The sequence below is a fragment of the Cetorhinus maximus genome, chromosome 15, assembly GCF_964194155.1.
Source record: "Cetorhinus maximus chromosome 15, sCetMax3.hap1.1, whole genome shotgun sequence".
Taxonomy (NCBI): domain Eukaryota; kingdom Metazoa; phylum Chordata; class Chondrichthyes; order Lamniformes; family Cetorhinidae; genus Cetorhinus; species Cetorhinus maximus.
The window spans coordinates 86,146,602-86,168,112 of NC_135893.1; the positions used below are offsets into that span (position 1 = coordinate 86,146,602).

The window sequence follows — 21,511 nt, forward strand, 5'->3', positions numbered from 1 at the left end:
ACAAAGAATCATTATAAAAACTGCATCCTGGAAGCTTACTACAATCTAGAAGGACAAGGGCAGCAGGTGCATGGGAACGCCACCACCTGCAAGTCCCCCTTCAAGTCACACACCGTCCTGACTTGGAACTATATCGTCAATCCTTCACTGTCACTGCATCAAAAACCTGAATCTCTCTGCCTAACAGCACTGGGTGCACCTATGCCACATCGAACTGCACCACTTTCTCAAGGGCGATTAGGGATGGGCAACAAAATGTTGGCCTAGCCAGTGACACCCACCTCCTGTGAAAGAATTAAAAAAAGATTCCAATACTGGATTCTGCTTCAAAAATGTCCCCCACACCTACCACCCACTTTTAAAAAAATTTCTTGTTCCTAACCTCAGCAATGCTCTGCACAGTCACTCTCCGATCAGAAGCGTTAAGTAAGAAAGCTGCAGCCTAAATTATTTTTATCAGAATACTGGGAAGGGTATGAATAATCTCAGGTGTGTGATAGAGGGATTTTCCTATCTCTTCACTGGAAAACAGCAGCTATCCTCTTCTACTTGAAAGCTAATTGACCTGACACCTTAACACCGTTTCTCTCACCACAAATGGTGCCTGACCTGCTGAGTATTTCCAACATTTTCTCTTTTTATTTTTTGTCACTGCTTATTTCCTCTGCCAGTGTTTTTGCCCATCTTTCCCTATATCGCCCGTCTTTCTCTGCCTTTTTGCTAACTCTTTCTGAGTTGCTCCAAGTTAGTTATGTCATTCTTCGTCAAAGAATGGAAAGCAACAAAGCATTGTTAAGAAGGAAAATGCTGAAAAAAAGTGTGAATAAGAGGACAAATATAGGCAATTCCAACTCAGGCACTATCCCAACATCTAGTTTACATAGCACAGACACAATTTGTATAAGTAGTTGTGCAACTCCTTTGAACCAAACTGCTCTTTGTTGTAGGTGAAGTGAATAGGACGGTGTCTGTTATGACCGATGCATTTGATAAAGCGGAGTTATTTAAAATTCCTAGAGGGAAACTTTAAACAACTGTCATACCTATAATTTTAAGTGTTACATTTGAGCTGTGACTCCAAGTTCAGGAATCAGACCACCGGTTCTTGAGGTTTTACATTAAACTAAATGAAACCTTTTATTAATTTACACAGGTTAAAAATTATATATATATATATATATATACACACATGGCTTCAAATTACTACCATCATAGTTTTAACAAATTCCCAAACTAATCTCCATTAAGGCAACAGCAACCCATAGACTTAACCAAACACCAGGCAAAGCATTTTCACCTTATGAATTCAAAACGAGGCTCTTTCCACTTTGGTTCCTGTGGAGACAGTTGGAGGCTTACAGCTGCCTTTTGATCTCACATTGCCTCTGCCCTGCACACCCAAACACTGAAGTTATACCTACCACCGCCCATTGAATGTAAATTCTCATTGTATCACCAGCCTCTTCTAACAATAAAACCCCTTTCATAGTACCAATTTTATTAGTAATATAAACATATTGCTTGGTATCTGCTAGATAGGTGCTAGTTTTCACCCCACTTCTTGAATGCTCTATTCAAAAAATACAAATGCACTCTTATCTCTCCCACATATCAAAATTAGTACACATCAAAGCACCCAGACTAGCTGGCTTTAATCAAATTAAGACACACCCACAGACTAAACCTCTATTTTAAAAGAAAAATATTTTCCAATAATATTATATGCATTAATAGCTTCATGTCAGTGTCACAGGAATAACCATTTATCTTTTTACTGAGACATACAAGAAAACTATGTACGTTGCCCTATGCACCTCAATAATCACTACGTAAAGCAAACTCAAATTGTGGTGATCAGGCTAATACTAATAATCAAATTTATTTACAACTAAGAATAATTACTCAGAAGCACTACAGTATTTGACTTACACAATGCTTAAATTGTTATAAAAGGTAGAATCCATCCACAACACAAATAATTCAAATAACCAATTATTATTTACCTCAATATTTTGAGGCAGTTTAGCTTATTTAAATACAGTCAAAACCGCTGTCCAAATATCCCTAGCTCCATTCCACAACATTGAACTATTAATGGAATACTTGAATTGTCCTGAAGCAGCCAGATACATTTAGTGAACAAAGACCTAGATCACATCGCCTGTAGTATCCAGCCTGAATATTACAGGACAGCAGAAGAAACAGACGGAACTCACCTTCTTCTCATCATTGAATGTGTAGTAAATGAAAAAGATCCCATCCCTTTTCCCGTCATTCCCTGTAAACTGTTCCAGTGCTACCCTGACGTCTATCCATTTCTGGGGCTTTCCATCTCTCCACCACTGCATTGCTCCCTTCTTTATCCATACGGACTAGGTATAACAGAGTGAAATGGAGAAGAGAACAGTTACAAATCATTGGGAGCATGTTTTTCCATGTATAAATAATAGGCAACATTGCCACCATTGTTAAAATTAAGAAACCCACCTCACAAGGCTGGAAAGTCACCTGTGAATCATTGAAATATTCAGCTCCTTAGATGATGTTTAATGCAACAATAATTACAGTGCAATTAATACACCGTATCAAGAATCTCTTCTGATCTATAAGAGTAACCTTAAGGTTCCATTCTCGGATGAAACATCTTTTATAAATTAATCAAGGAATAAAAGTACAAAGCTGGGAGAGATATTATGATGCAATAATTAAAATGTTCAATTTGTTCTTGTGTCAGCTGGGGTCCTGTGGGTAGCACTCTCACCTCCGAGTCAGAAGGATGTGGGTTCAAGTCCCACTCCAGACACTCAAGCAGACAATCCAGGCTGGAAGTACTTAAGGAATGCGACATGATCAGAGGAGCCTGCTTTTGAGTGAGACATTGAACTGAGCCCTGTCTACCCTCTCAAGTGGAGATCCTATGGCACTATTCTAAAGAAGAGAAGGGACATTCTCACAGTGTCCTGGTCAATATTCACATCTCAACCAATATGATTAGAACAGATTGTGTGGTCAGTATTACATTGCTGTTTGTGGAAGCTTATAGTGTGCAGCTTGGTTGCAATATTTCCTACATTACAAAAGTGCCTGCACTTCAACAAGTACCTCATTGACTCTAAAGTGCTTGGTGTGCCAAGACGTCATGAAAGGTGCTATATAAATGCAAGTCTTTCTTTACGATGTTAGAAGTACCTTACCTGCTCCACTGCCTCCTCATAATGCTTAAAATCCTCCAGCTCCCGTTTGGACCGTTCAGTTAATTGATGAACTATCTGCTTTCGCCAAACTGTCTGCTGGGCACAGCTCATGGGCGTCGAGAATGACTGCAGAGAGAATAGCTGTCCTGCAAAATCATGGAAACAAAATATGGCGGACCAAGTCTCTCTATTTTTTGCAATTGTTTTCAATATTAAATAGTGGAAAAAACGGTCAAAACATTCTGCCATTACTATCTGAACCTGATTGGAGATGATAAAAGAAATCTGTTTCAAGAGGGTGGGGCTGTGAAATGTAATACTGTTTGTTAGTACAAGATTGAATAAGTACGATAGCAAGAAATTATCTTGGATCGGAAGATGTAGAATCCATATGGATGGAGGTAAAAAATAACAAGGGGAAGAAGACACTGGTGGGAGTAGTCTATAGGCCCCTTAACAATAGCTATGCTGTTGGACAGAGGATAAATCAGGAAATAATGAGGGCATGTAAAAGAGGCAGTGTATCAATCTTAGCTGACTTTAATCTCCATGTAGATTGGGAAAGTCAAACTGGCAGAGGTAGCCACGAGCAAGAATTCATAGAGTGTATTCGGGACAGTTTCCTAGAACAATATGTTGTGGATCCAACCAGGGATCAGGCTATTTTGGATCTGGCAAAAGATCCCCTAGGAAACTGACCATAACATGGTGGAATTTAGCATTCAGTTTGAGAGTGAGAAACTTAGTTTGGAAACATCTGTGCTTAACTTAAATAAGGATAATTACAAAGGAATGAGGGCAGGGTTGGCTGGAGTGGACTGGGAAAGGAGTTTAGCAGAAAAGACGGTTGATGAACAATGGCAGACATTTAAGAAAATAGTTCATGACTCACAACAAAGATATATCCCAGTGAGGAAGAAGGATTGTAGGAAGGGGATAAAACAACCATGGTTAACCAAGGAGGTTAAGGATAGTATCAAAGTGAAAGGGCAAACATACAATGTGGCAAAGATTAGTGGTAAGCCAGAGGATTGGAAAAGTTTTAAAAACCAACAGAAGATGACCAAAAAAAATAATCAAGAGGGAGAAAATAAACTTTGAGGGTGAACTAGCAAGTAGTTTAAAAACAGATAGTAAGAGCTTCTTTAAATATATAAAAAGGAAGAGAGAGGCCAAAGTCAATATAGGCCTCTTAGAGAATAAGGCTGGGGAAATAATAATGGGGAACCAGGAAATGGCAGAGGAGTTGAATGAATACTGTGCATCAGTCTTCACAGTAGAAGATACTAATAGCATACCAAAAATACCAAATAATCATGGGGCAAAAGAAGTAAATACAATAACTATAACTAGAGAAAAAGTACTAGGGAAACTAATGGGTCTAAAGGCCAATAAGTCACCTGGACCAGTTGGGTTGCATCCTAGGATATTAAAGGAAATGGCTGCAGAGATAGTGGATGCCCTGGTAGTAATCTTCCAAGGGTCCTTAGATTCTGGAAAAGTCCCAGAGGATTGGAAAACTGCCAATGTAACACCCTTATTCAAAAAGGGAGGGAGACAAAAACAGGTAACTATAGGCCAGTTAGCTTAACATCTGTCATTGGGAAAATGTTGGAGTTTGTTATAAAGGATGTAAGAGCAGAGTATTTAGAAAAGCATAATCTAATCAAGCAGAGTCAGCATGGCTTTATGAAGGGGAAATCAGGCCTGACAAATTTATTAGAATTCTTTCAGGAGGTAACAAGCAGGATAGATAAAGGGGAACCAGCAGATGTAATATATTTGGATTTCCAAAAGGTATTTGATAAGGTACCACACATAAGGCTACTTAATAAGATAAGAGCCCATGATGTTGGAGGTAGTATATTAGCATGGATAAAGGATTGGCTAACTAATAGAAGACAGAGAGTTGGGATATGGGGGGTGGGGGGGTGTTATTTTCAGGATGGCAACCTGTAACTAGTGGAGTGCCACACGGATCAGTGCTGGAGCCACAATTATTTACAATATATATTAATGATTTGGATTATGGAAATGAATGTACTATCGCTAAGTTTGCGGATGACACAAAAATAGGTGGGAAGGCAAGTAGTGAGGATGACACAGAGTCTACAGGGAGATATAGACAGGTTAAGTGAGTGGGCAAAAACGTGGCAGATAGAATATGGGGAGAGTTTTTCCTATGGCGGGCTGGGTGGGAGTGGGCGTGGAGCCGATCGCCACCTGCGATTGACTGCGTGCTGCCATTTTATGTGGGCGGGCCAATTAAGGCCCGCCCAGTGTAACACGTGGCCGGTAGCGGTCAGTACTACCTGTGTGGGTGGGGGGAGGAGGGAGAGTCGGGGCCTGCACTTTCTCGCGCATGCACGCGAAAGATTGCAGCAATCTCCCTAAGGCACAGTACAGCCTCAGGGAGATTGATTAGATTTTAAAACATTTAAATAAATGAAGTAAAAATTTATTTCAACATGTCCCCTCCTGTGACAGTGTCACATAAGCTGGGACATGTTTGTGAAGTTTGGAAAATTTGTTTATTTATTTTATAAAAGCTTCAGAAAACCTCATCCCGCCCGTGGAAGGCCGCTCGGGCTCTTCGCCTGCCCGACGGGGAAGGTTCACTAGGTTAATCCCAGGATGGAGGATTTTCTTATGAGAAGAGGTTGAGTCAGTTGAGCCTGTACTCATTGGAGTTTAGAAGAATGAGAGGCGACCTTATTGAAACATAAGATTCTTAGGGAGCTTGACAGGGTAGATGCTGAGAGGTTGTTTCCCCTTGTGGAGAGTCTAGGACCAGAGGGAGTAATCACAGAGTAAGTGGATGCCCACTTAAGACAGAGATGAGGAGGAGTTTCTTCTCTCAGAGGGTAGTCGATCTGTGGAATTCTTTACCGCCAGGTGGGTGTAGAGACTGGGTTGTTAAGAATATTCAAGGCTGAGATAGACAGATTTTAAATCAGTAAGGGAATCAAGGGTTATGGGGAAAAGGTAGGAAAATGAAGTTGAGGATTATTAGATCAGCCATGATCTCATTGAATGGCGGAGCAGACTCGATGGGCTGAATGGCCTACTTCTGCTCCTACATCTTATGGTCAGTGGTAAGGTAAAACTGAATGTTTTTCTCCTTAAAACAACAGGGGCAGAACCTTTCGTTCCACATACGGGTGTGCGCCCGACCCAAACGGGAGTAAAAATAGTGTGCGATGACATTGGGTGAGTGTCCTGACATCATTGCACACTTGCACGATGTTTTGCTCGATGGACGCACGCGGTTGCCAGAGCGGCGCCCACCAATAATTAACAGGCCACTTAAGGCACTTAACAGTCCAATTATCTGTGATTTTACCTCACCTGTGCAATTTTCTGCTTGCCGCACGGACAAAACGGACAGCTGATATTTTCACAAACCTCACCCAAGGGTGGGATAAAAAGGGTCAGCAGCATTGCCAGTGTGAGTAGTGAGCAGTTTTGGAGATAGTTTGCAGCTGGTTGCTTATTGGTTTTTGGCAGCTTCATCTCTGTTTGGGGCTTCATTGTTAGCATTTCCAGGCCTCATTTCAGGACTCATTGCTGTCTGCCAGGTCCCCGGAGGATTCAGACAGTGTGGACCCTTCCAGGTATCAGACAGCCTTCTTTTACCCTGGTAATAGGGATTGTGGTCTCTGCTGGTGCCACCTCCTCTGAGGGGGAAGAGAGGGGCAGAAGAGAGAGGAGGCCACGCAGCTTCCAGGGGAGGGACCGGTGGGAGGAGAGACGCAGCCACAACGGATGCAGGGCCAGCAGGTAGTCCAAGGCGGAGGGGCCGCAGAAGACGCCACTATCCTGTTGCCACGGTTTACAGGTAGCGATGCAGCTACCTCAATATGTCTGAGGTACAAAGTCAAAGGATGCTCCGCTTCTCAAAGGACTCCGTCGCCTCCTTTTGCCAGATGATTGGGCCTGAGGTCAGCTCCGACTCTGTGGGTGGATACCCCATGCTAGTAGCTCTGAAGGTTACAGTGGCCTTCAACTTTTATGCCTCTGGCTCTTTCCAGGGCTCAGTGGGGGATCTGTGTGGAATCTCCCAATCAGCTGTCCGCAGTTGCGTCAAGCTGGTGACAGAAGCTCTGTTCAGGCAGGTCCTGACCTTAATTCTTCACCCTAAGGACAAGGCCAGCCAGGCTGAGCGAACCAGAGGCTTTGCAGTGATTGCTGGGTTCTCCCATATCCAGGGTGCCATCGAATGCACACGTGGTTATCAATGCGCCAGCTAGGTGCCTTCGTCAACAGGAAGGCATTCCACTCCATGAACATGCAGGTAGTTTGTGACCACAGGATGCAGATTCTGCAAGTGTGTGTAAGGTACCCTGGCAGCTCCCATGACGCGTACATCCTGAGACACTCCCAGGTGCAGAGGCTCTTCAGTGCTCCAGCCTGGCTGGGTGGATGGCTGCTGGGTGACAAGGGCTATCTGTTGAAGAGGTGGCTCATTTTTTAATATATTTGTTCATAGGATGTGGGCATCTCTGGCTAGGCCAGCATTTATTACCCAATTGCCCTTGTTCATTGGTCATCATTAGACTTTTAATTCCAGATTTTTATTGAATTCAAATTCCGCCGTCTGCCTTGGTGGGATTTGAACCCAAGTCCCCAGAACATTCCCCTGGATCTCTGGATTACTAGTCCAGTGACAATACCACTATGTCACCACCTCCTCATGACGGCTCTCCGCCACCCAAGAACAGAGGCATTACAATACGAGTCATGCCTCCATAAGGGCGATGGCAGAGAGGACCATAGGTCTTCTCAATGTGTGCTTCTGATGCCTGGACCGTTCAGGCGGAGCACTACAATACCCCTCAGAGTGAGTGTCACTGATCTTGGTTGCATGCTGCCCTCTCCACAATCTGGCACTGGCAATGGGAGACCCACTAGAGGAAGGGAATCTTGACGCAGCTGCACAGGTCACAGATGATGACTCCAGTAGTGAGTCCGAAGATGAGTACAGTGAGAAGAAAGCTGAGGGCATGGAGACAGACTTTGGTAACCTCCAGGGAGGCAGGGACACCTTGATCCAACACTCCTTCAACTAGGCTACCAAAGATCAGCTCCAAATGCACGCCAGGGCTGCCTCCTCCAACCCAGCTGTTTGAAAGGCCCTGTCATTTGAACACAAAGAACACTCACTACCTGTACAATAAAGTTCAGAGCCACATACGTCCAGCATTACATACTGGCATACCCTGCACCAATAAAATAAAAAGGTGAAGCATATTCAGGTCATGACGACAGAAACAAAATTTATCTCATTTTGACAATTACAATCTATTTACATAAACTTCTCTGGTCTTCATTCCCAGACCAGTATACATAAATTAAACATAAATGAACATAAAATCAACTGTAATCTGTCCCTCTGGTGCGCATGGTACCTTTAACTTGCGCTTGCGAGTGCTAGTCTACGTGTTCCCCTCTCGCTGGCACCGGCAATGGAGACGGCCTGCTGACCCTACAGTCTTATTGGCCTTGATGACCTTGGCGGTCGTTCTCTGGCCAGTGGAGCCTGTGCTGGGCCCACCTGGGAGGGAAGGGCCAGTGCCACGCTTGGCATCTCCCCAGTAGCCGCAGCCTCATCAGGTGCCACGGTCACTGGTAGAGGGGTGGAGGAACTGCTGCCATCATCCAGAGCACCTTGAGAGGAGCCTGCAGGGACAACAGGCTGCTCATTTGCCAATGTGAGCTTGCTGTGGCCCTCCCTGCACACCATTGATGGACGGGCACCTAGCTAGGATACCTGAGCAGACCCTCATGGATCTCCGCCAGATCCTCCCGCACATCTCGACATCCAGCATTTGCCACCTAATGGACAACTCCAGAGGCTTATCATCAGCCTTCGACTGAGCATCGTCCTGGTCCCCTGCAGTCCTCTGACTGCGGGCGCCCTGGGCACTCTCTGCCTCCGCCTGTGCCTCAAGCGACTGTGAAGTGCTCTCACCAATGTGCACCGAAATACTAGTTGCCGAACTAATGCCAACCAAGGTGCTGGTATCTGCACTCGTGCCTGGTTCAGAGAGTGGGTGTGACGCAGGTGAAAATGACGCCCGGTGGTCCTCCAGTGTCAGGGGTGACCCCTTTGGGGTCTGCAGATTGGACACCTGCTGGCGAACCTAAAAGGGAGAAGGAGGACATGTCATTAGTTAAAATCATCACACTGTCACTGTGCATGCCAGGCACCCTGGTGAGACAATGAGATCTGCATCACGGTGCCATCGTTTTTCAATGATCAATGGGGGCTCCAGGTTCAAGGCTCCCATCAATGAAGAGACTACACTAGAATGGTTGCACAATCTGAAGTCTCACCTCTATGTACTGCGCACTAGCACCCCGCCTCTCCATGCCCGGTTGCACGGGGAGCATGCTGGCTCTCCAGCTCCAGGGCATTATGCTCGAACCGGGAGAGCAGCAGCAGGCTGGGCGGGCCTCCATCTATATGTGCCCTCTTGGCTTGGTTATGGCTTGTCTTCTCCTGAAAGGGCAGAGGAGCATTGTTTAGTCTACTATCTACCTGCAGTGCCATTGCAGCCTGGCCACCTCCAGCTGAGGAACACCTCACAGGGCACATGAGAGTCATGGCCCTCGAGCTGCAAGGCACTCAGTCCAAGCAGCCATGGCTCACCCCCTTGGCCAGCTCTGGCGTCATTGACATTTGGCACACAGGCACTAGCCCCCCTGAGGCCCACGGACGGACAGCCACACCTTAACACTTCTGCGTACTGATCCATGCCAACATGGTACTCACTCTTCCTGAGCGCAGCAGTTCATGGAAGCACTTCCGGCCCAGCACCCATGTGTGCTGCACCACATCATGGCTGCTCACCAGTGCTGCCACCTCCTCCCATGCCCTCTTGGTGAGGTGCGGTGGCCTCGTCCTCCCATCTCTGGGGAAAAGGGAGTCCCTCCTGGCAGCCACCTCCTCCAGGAGGACTACGAGGCACTCATCAGAAAAGCAGAGGCTGAGTGCCCACCTGACCTGCCCTCCCGCCTGGCATTTGCAGCCTCACTCTATTCCATTGTTACAATGACAGACAGGCGTCCTTCCCTAGCAGCCTTTCTGAGGCTGCCTGGGCCATTTTTAAACTGGTCGCCAGGTCGCCAATGGACCCTGCGGCCGACAGGCCTCCATTCGGCCCTTCCCGGTCAGTGCGGAGCTGCATTGCACACTGGGCAGGCCTTAACTGGCCCGCCAGTGTGAAATCGTGATCGGGGTCTGATCGCGGCCACTCCCAGGCCTGCCTGCCACGCCCACCCGACAAGGGGAAAATCCTGCCCCAGGAGCATAATCAAAGTTGTGCTTCTGAACTTCAAGATTTCATTTTGTGGGATACATTATTTTGCCAGACATTTAGGATTAAAGTGGCAGCAGTGATTAGAAGAGTGGTTAGAAGATCAGTATAAAAACAATCTTTAGTCCATTTTAACTCATCCATTCAAAAAGACTACAATCGCCATCATAGGAACACAATGATAGTCGTTGGCCATTTAGCCCCTCGAGTTTGTTCCACTGTTTAATAAAGAGACCATGACTGATCTGCGACCTAACTTGACATTTTTGCTTTTGCCCTTTATCTCTTAATACCTTCAGTTAACAAAAATCCATCATTCTCAGATTTAAAATCACAGTTGTCCCAGCATCAACTGCCATTTGCAGAAGAGAGTTCCAAACTTCTATCACTCTTTGAGATTGTTCCTTAACTTCATTCCCTAAACACCTGGCTCTAATTTTTAGGCTATGTTCCCTAGTCCAATATGGTGTCTAATTGGTTCTTAAATGATTCCAGAGATTTTGCCTCCATTACATTATATGAATTTGCCTTCCACTAGTTTCAATCAGTATCTCCTTTGTCGTATTCTCAGCTTAGTTTGAAGCCATTTTTTAGAATGTTGCTGGGCCGGGCGTCAATGTAGGACAGTCAACATAGTGGGTGATGGGTAAACAGCGCCTGCTGTGGGTTAGGATGTGGGATAGCAGAATTTTAGATGACTTCAGGTTTACAGAGGGTGCAAGGTGGGAGGCTGGCCACTAGAGCACTGGAATATTTGAGCCTGGAGGCAACAAAAGCACGGGTTAGGGTTTCAGCAGATGATAAACTGAAGGAGGGACGGAGAACTGTCATATGCGTCATTCAATGAATAAAATATGTTAAGGATATACTGTGTCACTGAGGAGAGATGCAATTACCATTGGTGCATTATATCTATAAGTGCATGATCACTATTACTGGCTGCATGTGCTCAGGAGCAGTACTGACAACAAGAACAACATAAAAGTGACTCACTACCTGACTGGGTGGTGAACCAGTTCAGCTGGGTGTGAACTCCGACATCACAACCTCCTCCACTGAGCCAGGCCCAGAGTGGGTGCTCATCAGACACGTAATGCTCTTCAATTCCAAAAGGATAGGTGCCTACGGAAGAAACACTGGATGTTTCAGCCAGATCAGAGGTCATTGTGTTTGAGTCTGAGCGTGCGATGACCAATTCAGCACCATCCCGCAGAGCACCCCCATGGTCTGTCAAATATTGAGATCGGGCAACACAAGGTTGAGCAACAGACTGTGTCCATTTTTCTGAAGATGCTTCCATTAAAGGGATGGTCTCAAATACACTCTCAACATCAGCACATTTTTTCTCGATGGCAGGACCGGAAGCAATGTCTCCGTCTCCACTGGCATGAGGACAAATTGCACTCTCACCAATTGTTTCAAGAATGCTTTCAGTTTTCTTTGCCAGTTTGTCCATTTCTGAGGGGAAATCGACTTCGCTGCTCGTGGAAGCTTGGGAAGGTAATCTAACTTCATCACCAAAAAAACAGCCAGCGCTAAAATGAAAGGAGAAACAAAGTAAAAGCATTTATGGGTAATTGGCAAAAGAGCCAGAAGCGAGATAAGGAGAAACTAATTTATACAGCGAGTTGATATGATCTGGAATACACTGCCTGATAGGGTGGTGGAAGTAGATTCAATAGTACATTTCAAAAGGAAATTGGATAAATACTTGAAGGAGGAAAAAGTTGCAGGGCTCTGGGGAAAGAACAGGGGAGTGGGAGACGAATTGGATAGCTCTTTCAAAAGAGCCAGCACAGGCACAATGGGTCAAATGACCTCCTGTGCTATAAAGTTCTATGACATATTATCTACAATCAAAGAATACTCAATGAACGTGGAAAGGATTTTTCTGTTTTCTTCACGGGAACAGTTAAATATTATGGAATATTTGACCAGTGGTGGAAGATGTGTAATCCATCGTCATTGATGACCAGAAATATCAAAAGCACAGTTCCTTTTTGTGTCGATTACTAACCGACCCTTCACAAGGGTAGAGATAAACATAGTGGCCTGTGTCTATCAGTAGTAAAACCGTGCATGAAGACAATAGTAGACCATGGGATTAGTAACAAATATTTCATGTGTCAATGGGTAACATGCCAGGCTGATGTGGTGTTACAATTGCTCACTTGAGATGGTTTCTCAGAATTGTGAGCTGGGTGTTTAATGCAATTAAAGGATTTGATAAGGTAGATATAGAGAGAAAATATTTCCTCTGGTGTGAAAGAATCCAAAACAAGGTGGCTTAACCATAAAATTAGAGTCACACCATTCAGTGGTGATGTCAAGAAGCAGTTCTTCACACAAAAGGTACTGGCAAGATGCAATTCTCTCCCCAAAATGATGTTGAGATTGGGGGTCAATTAAAAATTTCAAAAACCGAGGTGAATAGATTTTTGTGGGTATCAGTAATAAGGTTATTGAACCAAGGCGGGTTTATAGAGTTATGTCACAGATCAGCCCTTATTTAACTGAATATATATTTGAGGGTCTGACTGGCCTCCTTCTGTTCCTATGTTCCTTCCTACAAGTGATTATTGTTTACTTTGCAACTTTTAAATGGCAATTATAAAACACAAAGTCAGCACATGCTGTAAATCCTTTTTTTTGATGGGTTACTGTACCTTGCAAGACTGGTAACACTGCCAGTATGAGAAGCTCGGTCATACTCTCTGTTCACTACGATTACTTTCCAAGCCTTTCCACTATATTCAGTAGGTGTCACTCCGTGACGAAAGTAGATATTACGATCTTCATACCTAATTCCCCATACCTTGGATTAGAATGGGAAAGAAATTGGGTGTAAGCAACGCGTAGTACAGCTTGTTGTCCAATTTGATTTTGACCCAATCAGCAACTCAAAGTGTTTGGGTACAGTAACATATTGACAATATGTTATATTATATTGACATATTCAAAGCTGAATTTAGTTAATATAATTATGCAACACTCAGAACAATCCTCCTACCGAAAAGAATTGATCAAAAATAATTTGAAAATAATTTTAAAAGAATTTAGGAATAAAGTAAAGTAAGTAAATGATGCTGTAAATGAAATTGGGGATGTTTAAAACGTGAAAACAAATTGCATTGTTAAAATGTATTTGCTTCTGAAGTAGCGGAATATAGCTTTGTGTCGTTTTAGCGCTTTAAGTCCAACATTCAACTGGTCTTAAAAAACAAGAGCTCTGTCATAAAGGATGTGCAGCATTATTCATACCTGATCATTTAATCCCACATTCACCATCACCATTTCTATATTCATACAAATCCATCCTGTTCCCACAGGGTTTTCGGAACAGACACCTCTTCGAAACCAAACCTAGTGACAGATAAACACAGCTTGCAAAGTTACGTATATATTGACAAAGTGCTCAAATTTATGAGGAGTTTTGATAGAGTAGACAGAGAGAAACTGTTTCCTCTGGCAGGAGGAACAATAACCAAATTTAGGATAAAAGGCAAAATAACCAGAGGAGGGATGGGGAGAATTTTCTTATTTTGTGATTTGGAATTCAATATCTGTAGGGGTGGTGGAAAGCAGATTCAACAGTAACTTTCAAAAGGGAATTGGATATATAGATGAAAAGTAGAAATTTGCAGAGGAAAGGTCAGGGGAGTGGAATTAATTGGATAGCTCTTTCAAAAGAGCCAGCACAGATATGGTGGGTTGCATGGAATAAAAGCAGAAAATGCTGAAAATACTCAGCAGGTCAGGCAGCATCTATGGAGAGAAACAGAGTTAACAGTTCAGGTCAATGATCCTTCATCAGAACTGAGGAAAGATAGAAAGATAGTAACGTAACAGGTTTTGAGCAAGTGGAAGGGGGAAGGGGCAGGAAAAACAAAAGGGAAGGTCTGTGATAAGGTGGAGGACAGGACAGATTAAATGACAAATGGTTTCATGGTACAAAAGCCAAAGGAAGTGGTAATGGGACAGGAAAAGAAACAAAAAATGTCCAGATGAGCTGTGAATGGTAGGATAACTGTCTGAATGCAAAGTGAAGGAATAAAGAAAGAAACAAGAAAAAATTGAACCTGCAACAAAAAAAACATGAAACAAAATAGAGGCGGGTTATGACCTAAAATTGTTGAACTCAAATGTTAAGTCCAAGGCTGTAGAGTGCCAAGTCAGGAGCATTATCAAACAAAAATTGGCACTGAGCCACGTAAGGAGATATTTGGACAGTTGCTTGGCCAAAGAGGTAAGTTTTAATAAGTGTCTTAAAGGAGGAGCGAGAGGTAGAGAACCTTAGGGAGGGAATTCCAGACCTCAAGATCTAAGTCGCTTAAGGCATGACGGCCAACATTGAGGCAATGAAAATCGAGGCTTCTCAACAGGCTAGAACTGGAGGAGTATCTTAGAGAGTTGAAGGGCTGGAGGAGGCTACAGACATAAGGAGCGGACAAGGCCATGGAAGGATTTGAAAACAAGGATGAAAATTTTAAAATCAAGATGTCACCGGATGAAGCGTCAAAATGGATCAGCGAGCGCAAGGATGATGGGTGAGCAAGACTTGGTGCGAGTTAGAAAACAGGCTACAACAATCATTGAGAGTGAAATGGACGACACTTGGGGACAAAATAAAAACATGTGTACTGCCTCAGAACATGGCTGAAATCGCAAGATAATAGGCCCAAATTAGGAGCAGAAAACTAGATACATCAAAGTCAGGTTAGATCAAAAGTATTCATGGGCTCCTATGGTCTTTGATATATAAAAGACTGCACTACATGATATAGTTCAACTTTGTAATTTATTCCCTTTAATTAGTCTCAATCATTTATTAAAAACATATTTTTTCAATATTAATTTATTATGACAAGTAAGTTTGGTTCTAGAACATGGGAAACTGATAAAGCACCCAAGACTGCAACAGAGAAAAGAAATTCCAAGAGGTACTTCAGAAATGATCAAACAAGTTTTGAACATGGATTGAAAACCAGAGTCAATGGGAATGAGAAAGAGGGCATCCCAAAAAATGATTTTAGAGGAGTGGGCAACATGGAAATAAAGCAAGCATATAAAATTATTTATTTGCATTACATCTGATGATCAAAGCAAAAATAAGTTACACAAAGGCTGGCAATTTCAAAAGAGGTATTTGACAACGACACATATTCACATGGTGCCTTTAATACAGTCACAAGGAACCAAGGGTCCAGTGAGAAGGAGGAATTGATGGAAATTAGTATTACTAAAACAATAGTGTTGGATAAATTAATGGGACTGAAAGCTGATAAATCCCCAGGGCCCGATAATCTACATCCCAGGGTACTAAAGGAGGTGGCCATAGAAATAGTGGGTGCATTGGTTGTCATCTTCCAAAATTCTGTAGATTCTGGAACAGTCCCAGCAGATTGGAAGGTGACAAATGTAACCCCACTATTTAAAAAAGGAGGCAGCGAATTACAGACCAGTTAGCCTAACATCAGCAGTAGGGAAAATGCTAGAGTCTATTGTAAAGGATGTGATAACAGAACACGTAGAAAATATAAACAGGATTAAACAAAGTCAACATGGATTTATGAAAGGGAAAACATGTTTGACAAACCTACTGGAGCTTTTTGAGGATGTAACTAACAGAATAGATAAGGGAGAGCCAGTGGATGTGGTGTATTTGGATTTCCAGAAAGCTTTTGATAAAGTCCCGCATAAGAGGTCAGTGTGTAAAATTAAAGTAAATGGGATTGGGGGTAATATATTGGCACTGATTGAGAATTGATTAGCAGACAGGAAACAGAGTAGGAATAAATGGGTCTTTTTCGGAGTGGCAGGTGGTGACTAGTGGGGTACCGCAGGGATCAGTGCTTGGGCCCCAGCTATTCACAATATATATCAATGAACCAAAGGTAATATTTCCAAGTTTGCTGATGACACAAAACTTGGTGGAAATATGAGCGATGAGGAGGATGTTTAGAGGCTTCAAGACAATTTAGACAGGTTGAGTGAGTGGGCAAACACATGGCAGATGCAGTATAATGTGGATAAGTTTGGTGGGAAAAACAGAACGGCAGATTATTACTTAAATGGTGATAGATTAGGAAATGTTGATGTACAAAGGGACGTGGGTGTCCTTGTACACCAATCACTGAAAGCAAGCATGCAGGTGCAGCAAGCAGTTAAGAAGGCAAATGGTATGTTGGCCTTCATTATGAGAGGACTTGAGTACAGGAGCAAGGATGTCTTACTGCAGCTGTACAGGGCCTTAGTGAGACCATACCTGGAGTATTGTGTGCAGTTTTGGTCTCCTTACCCTAGAAAGGATATTCTTGCCATAAAGGGAGAGCAACAAAGGTTCACCAGGCTGATTCCTGGGATGGCAGGATTGTCATATGAGGAAAGATTGGGCTGACTAGGCTTGTATTCACTGGAGTTTGGAAGAATGAGGGGAAATCTCATTGAAACATATAAAATTCTGGCAGGGCTGGACAGACTGGATGCAGGGACAATATTTCCTCTGGCAGGGGGGTCTAGAACAAGGGGTTACAGTCTCAGGATATGGGGTAGACCATTTAAGACTGAGATGCGGAGAAACCCCTTCACTCAGAGGGTGGTGATCCTATGGAATTCTCTACCACAGAAAGCTGCGGAGGTCAAATCACTGAATATAGTTAAGAAGGAAGGTCAGATTTCTGGACTCTAAAGGCATCAAGGTGTATGGGGAGAGCGCGGGAGTACAGCGTTGAGACAGAGGATCAGCCATGATTATATTGAATGGTGGAGCAGGCTCGAAGGGCCGAATGACCTACTCCTATTTTCTGTGTTTCTATGAGTGCTATGAAACAAAATTTGACACCAAGCCACCTAAAGAGATGTTAGGGTACATGACAGAAAGCTTGGTCAAAGAAGTAGGTTTTAACTAGCATCTTAAAGGAGGAGAGGGAGGTACAGAGGTCGAGAGGAATAAGAAGGAATTCTAGAGCTTGGGGCTAGGCAACTGGAAGTATGGCCACCGACAGTGGTGAGATTAAAATGGGGGATGCACAAGAGGCCAGAATTGGATGCAGATATATCGGAGCATTGTATGCCTAGATCTTATAGAGATGGATAAGGCATAGCCATGGAGGGATTGGAAGACAAAGATGAAAATGTTAAAAGCAAGGCATTTCTTAACCAGGGAGTGGGATGGAGTTGGCGGCAAGGGAAGAGAGTTTGTGGCAGGGATCTGAGACAAAGAAGTTGGTCTTCCCAATATTTATGAGTCTCCATACATCCACAAAATCAAGCAGATTTTAAGAAGCAGAGTGTTTAAATATCAGGTACAATGAACAACTTTATATGGAAGTGAATGCTGAGGATGGATGACATATTGGGGGAGTACATAAATTATGATGTTACCAATACATTTTGAAAACGGGTCATGAAGCCTGACTCACAAGAGGGCCCATAAATTGTCAGAGAACAGATTAAATAAAATGAGAACACACCAGTTGTATTATTCCAGAAGCAGAAGGAGATTATTTAGCATTGTTACTTTCTGGTAAAGTTTTTTGTTTTAATTAATTAATGAGATGTGAACGTCACTGGTAAAGCCCACATTTATTGCCCATCCTTAATTACCCTTGACAAGGTGGTGGTAAACTCCCTTCTTGAATACAGGCTTGCTAGGGCATTTCACAGGGTAGTTAAGAGTCAACCACATTGCTGCAGGTCTGGAGTTACATATAGGTAGATTTCCTTCCCTAAAGGAGAAGTGAAGAAAATGGAGTGCAGTTGAGGAAACAGAGTTGGAGTTTGGTGAGTGGGGGAGTTCAGTGAAGGGAGGGAAGGATGGTGTTCATTTCATTTTTCTATATTTCTCACCCTGTAGGAATTGGTTCTTACTCTACTATAGGGAAAGAAGCTAGCTGTTTGGTGAGTAAGTGGTAGATGGTTAAGTTCTATTCTATCCCTAAGGTTTAAATTAGTACAAAAATTGGTGGTAAAGTTCATACAATATATAAAAAGCAACATAAATAAGTGAATAATATAATTAAGTAATTGTTTAAAACACATTAAGGATGGCAGAGCAGGTGATAGGTCAAGGCTAGAGCATGTGGGAGCTACTAGATAACACTGTGATCCAGGGCAAACACATATGCAGTAAGTGTTTGCGGCTCGAGGAACTTTGGCTCAGAGTCATGGAGCTGGAGACTATGCTGCAGAGTCTATGACACATCAGGGAGGGGGAAAGTTACCTGGATGCTTTGTAACAGGAGGCAGTCACACCACTTAGGATAGGGTCTTTTGATTTGGTCAGTGGTCAGGGACAGGAAGGTGTGACTGCGAGTGAGGCAGATAAGAGGACCCAGAGGGCAGGAGTGTAGGAGTCTGAGCTTCTGCAATTGTCCAATAGGCTTGAGCTTCTCTCAGCTTGTTTGCATGAGAGCGGGGGCTGCAGGGTGGATGAGCAAATTGACCATGGCACCAGGAAGCCATTCGAGTGAAGGAAGCAAAAAGGAAGGTAGTGGTAGTAAGGGACAGTATAGTGAGGGGGATTTACACTGTTCTCTGCAGCAAAGAGTGAGAGTCCAGATGGCTGTGTTGCCTGCCCGGTGCCAGAGTTCGGGACATCTGCTCAGGGTTGGAGAGGAACTTGCTGTGGGAGGGGGGAGGATCCAGTTGTCATGGTCCATGTGGGTACCAACGACAGAGGTAGAACTAGAAAAGAGGTTCTGCATAGGGAATATGAGGAGCTAGGTACTAAATTCAAATGCAGAACCTCAAAGGTTATAATTTCTAGATTATTACCTGAGTCATCCGCAAATTGGCATAGGATACATAAAACTAGAGAGATGAAATCGTGGCTCAAAGACTGGTGTGGGAGAAGTGTATTCCAGTTTGTGAGATACTGGCACCGGTACTGGGGAAAGTGGGAGCTATACCGTTGGGACAGTCTACACCTGAACCATGCTGGGATCGATGTTCTTGCGAACCACATAACTAGGGAAGTAGAGAGGGCTCTAAACTAAATACTGAGGGGTCAATGGATCAAATATAGAAATATGTGGTATATCAAAGTGTAGAGACAAGGTAAGAGAGGAAAATAGTAATATGGGAAATGAGGGTCAGAGAATGGCGGGAAAGGACAGAGAGTAAAAACCTAAGAATGCACCAAGAATCAAGAATAGATGTTACAAAGGTAACAAAAAGACAAAGCTAAAGACTCCGTATCTGAATGCGCAGAGCATTCATAACAAAGTAAATGAGTTGATAATGCATATTGAAGTAAATAAATATGATCTGATAGCCACAATGGAGACTTGGCTGCAGGATGACAAGGATTGGGTCCCGAATAGTGAGGGGTATATAACATTCAAGAAGAATAGGAAACTAGGTAAAGGTAGCACTGTTAATCAAGGATGGCATTTGTACAATAGTTAGAGATGACCTTGGTTTAGAAGATCAGGATGTAGAATTGGTTTGAGTGGAGATGAGGAATAGTAGGGGAAAGAAATCACTAGTGGGAGTGGTCTACAGTAACTAACAGTAACCACAATGTAGGACAAAGTATACAACAAGAAATATTTGTACTTGTGATAAAGGGACAGCAAAATCATGGGTGACTTTAATCTACATATAAACTGGAAAAATCAGAATGGCAGTAGTAGCCTGGATGATGAATTCATAGAATGCTTTCAAGATAATTTCTTAGAACAGCACGTTCTGGAACCAACCAGAGAGCAGGGTATATTAGACTTGATATTGTGTAATGTGATAGGATTAATTTATGACCTCATAGTAAAGAAACCCCTAGGTAGCAGCGACCGCAATATCATTGAATTTTACATCCAGTTTGAAAGGGAGAAGAGCGGGTCTAAGCCTAGTATTTTAAACTTAAATAAGGGAAACTATGTGGGCATAAAAACTGAGCTAGCTGAACCTAACTGGGATACTAGGTTATGAGATAGATCAATAGAGAAGCAGTGGCAGTCATTTAAGGGGATATTTCAGAATACTCAGAATAAACATATTCCTACTAATTTAGAAAAATTCTAAAGGGAGAACCGGCCATCCGTGGTTAACTAAAGAAGTTAGGAAAAGCATCAAACTTAAGGAAAAGGCATATAACTGTGCAAAGATTAGATAATTGGTCAGAATATAAAGAATGGCAGAGAATAACTAAAAGGTTAATCAGGAGAAAGACAAGGAGGGAGCAGAGAGTAGGCATCAATGGGTCCTTTTCAGAATGGCAAGATGTATTGAGTGGTGTGCGCAGGGACCAGTGTGGGACCTCAACTGTTTACAATTTATATAAATGACTTGGATGAAAGGATGGTTTCCAAATTTGCTGATGACACAAAGATAGCTAGGAAAGTAAGTTGTGAAGGGGACATAAGGAGGCTACAAAAAGATAGATAGGTTAAGTGAGTGGGCAAAGATCTGGCAAATGGAGTATAATGTGGGAAAATGTGAAATTGTCCATTTTGGCAGGAAAAATAAAAGAGAAACATATTATCTAAATGGTGAGAGACTGCAGGGCTCTGAGGTGCATGGAGATCTGGGTGTCCTAGTGCATGAATCATAAAAGAGTAGTATACAAGTACAGCAAGTAATTAGGAAAGCTAATAGAATTATCATTTATTGCGAGGAGAATTTAATATAAAAGTAGGGAGGTTATGCTTCAGTTGTACAGGACATTAATGAGATCACATTTGGAGTACTGTGTACAGTTTTGGTCACCTTATTTAAGGAAGGATACAAATGCATTGGAAGCAGTTCTGAGAAGGTTTACCAGACTAATGCCTGGAATGGGCGGGTTGTCTTACGAGGAAAAGTTGAACAGACTAGGCTTGCTGGAGGTTAGAAGAGTAAGAGATGGCTTGATTGAAACATGTAAGATCCTGAGGGAACTTGGCAGGTTGATGTGGAGAGGATGTTTCCTCTTTGGAAAAATTTAGAACTAGATGTCACTGTTTAAAAATATGGGGTCGCCCATTTAAAACAGAGATGAGGCGAAATTTTTTCTCTCAG

The 21,511-nt window shown here is 43.1% G+C and overlaps 1 protein-coding gene across 1 annotated transcript in view; it reads right to left on the reverse strand.

The window, feature by feature from the left end:
- Positions 1-21,511, reverse strand: part of tecpr1a (tectonin beta-propeller repeat containing 1a) — an 86,581-nt gene that overhangs the window by 34,810 nt on the left and 30,260 nt on the right. Inside the window, exons 8-12 of the mRNA XM_078558877.1 lie at positions 13,775-13,876; positions 13,180-13,328; positions 11,510-12,048; positions 3,195-3,340; positions 2,217-2,372 (exon numbers count right to left, since the gene is read on the reverse strand). Coding sequence (XP_078415003.1) covers positions 2,217-2,372; positions 3,195-3,340; positions 11,510-12,048; positions 13,180-13,328; positions 13,775-13,876 — 1,092 coding nt within the window. The remainder of the gene's footprint in view (positions 1-2,216; positions 2,373-3,194; positions 3,341-11,509; positions 12,049-13,179; positions 13,329-13,774; positions 13,877-21,511) is intronic.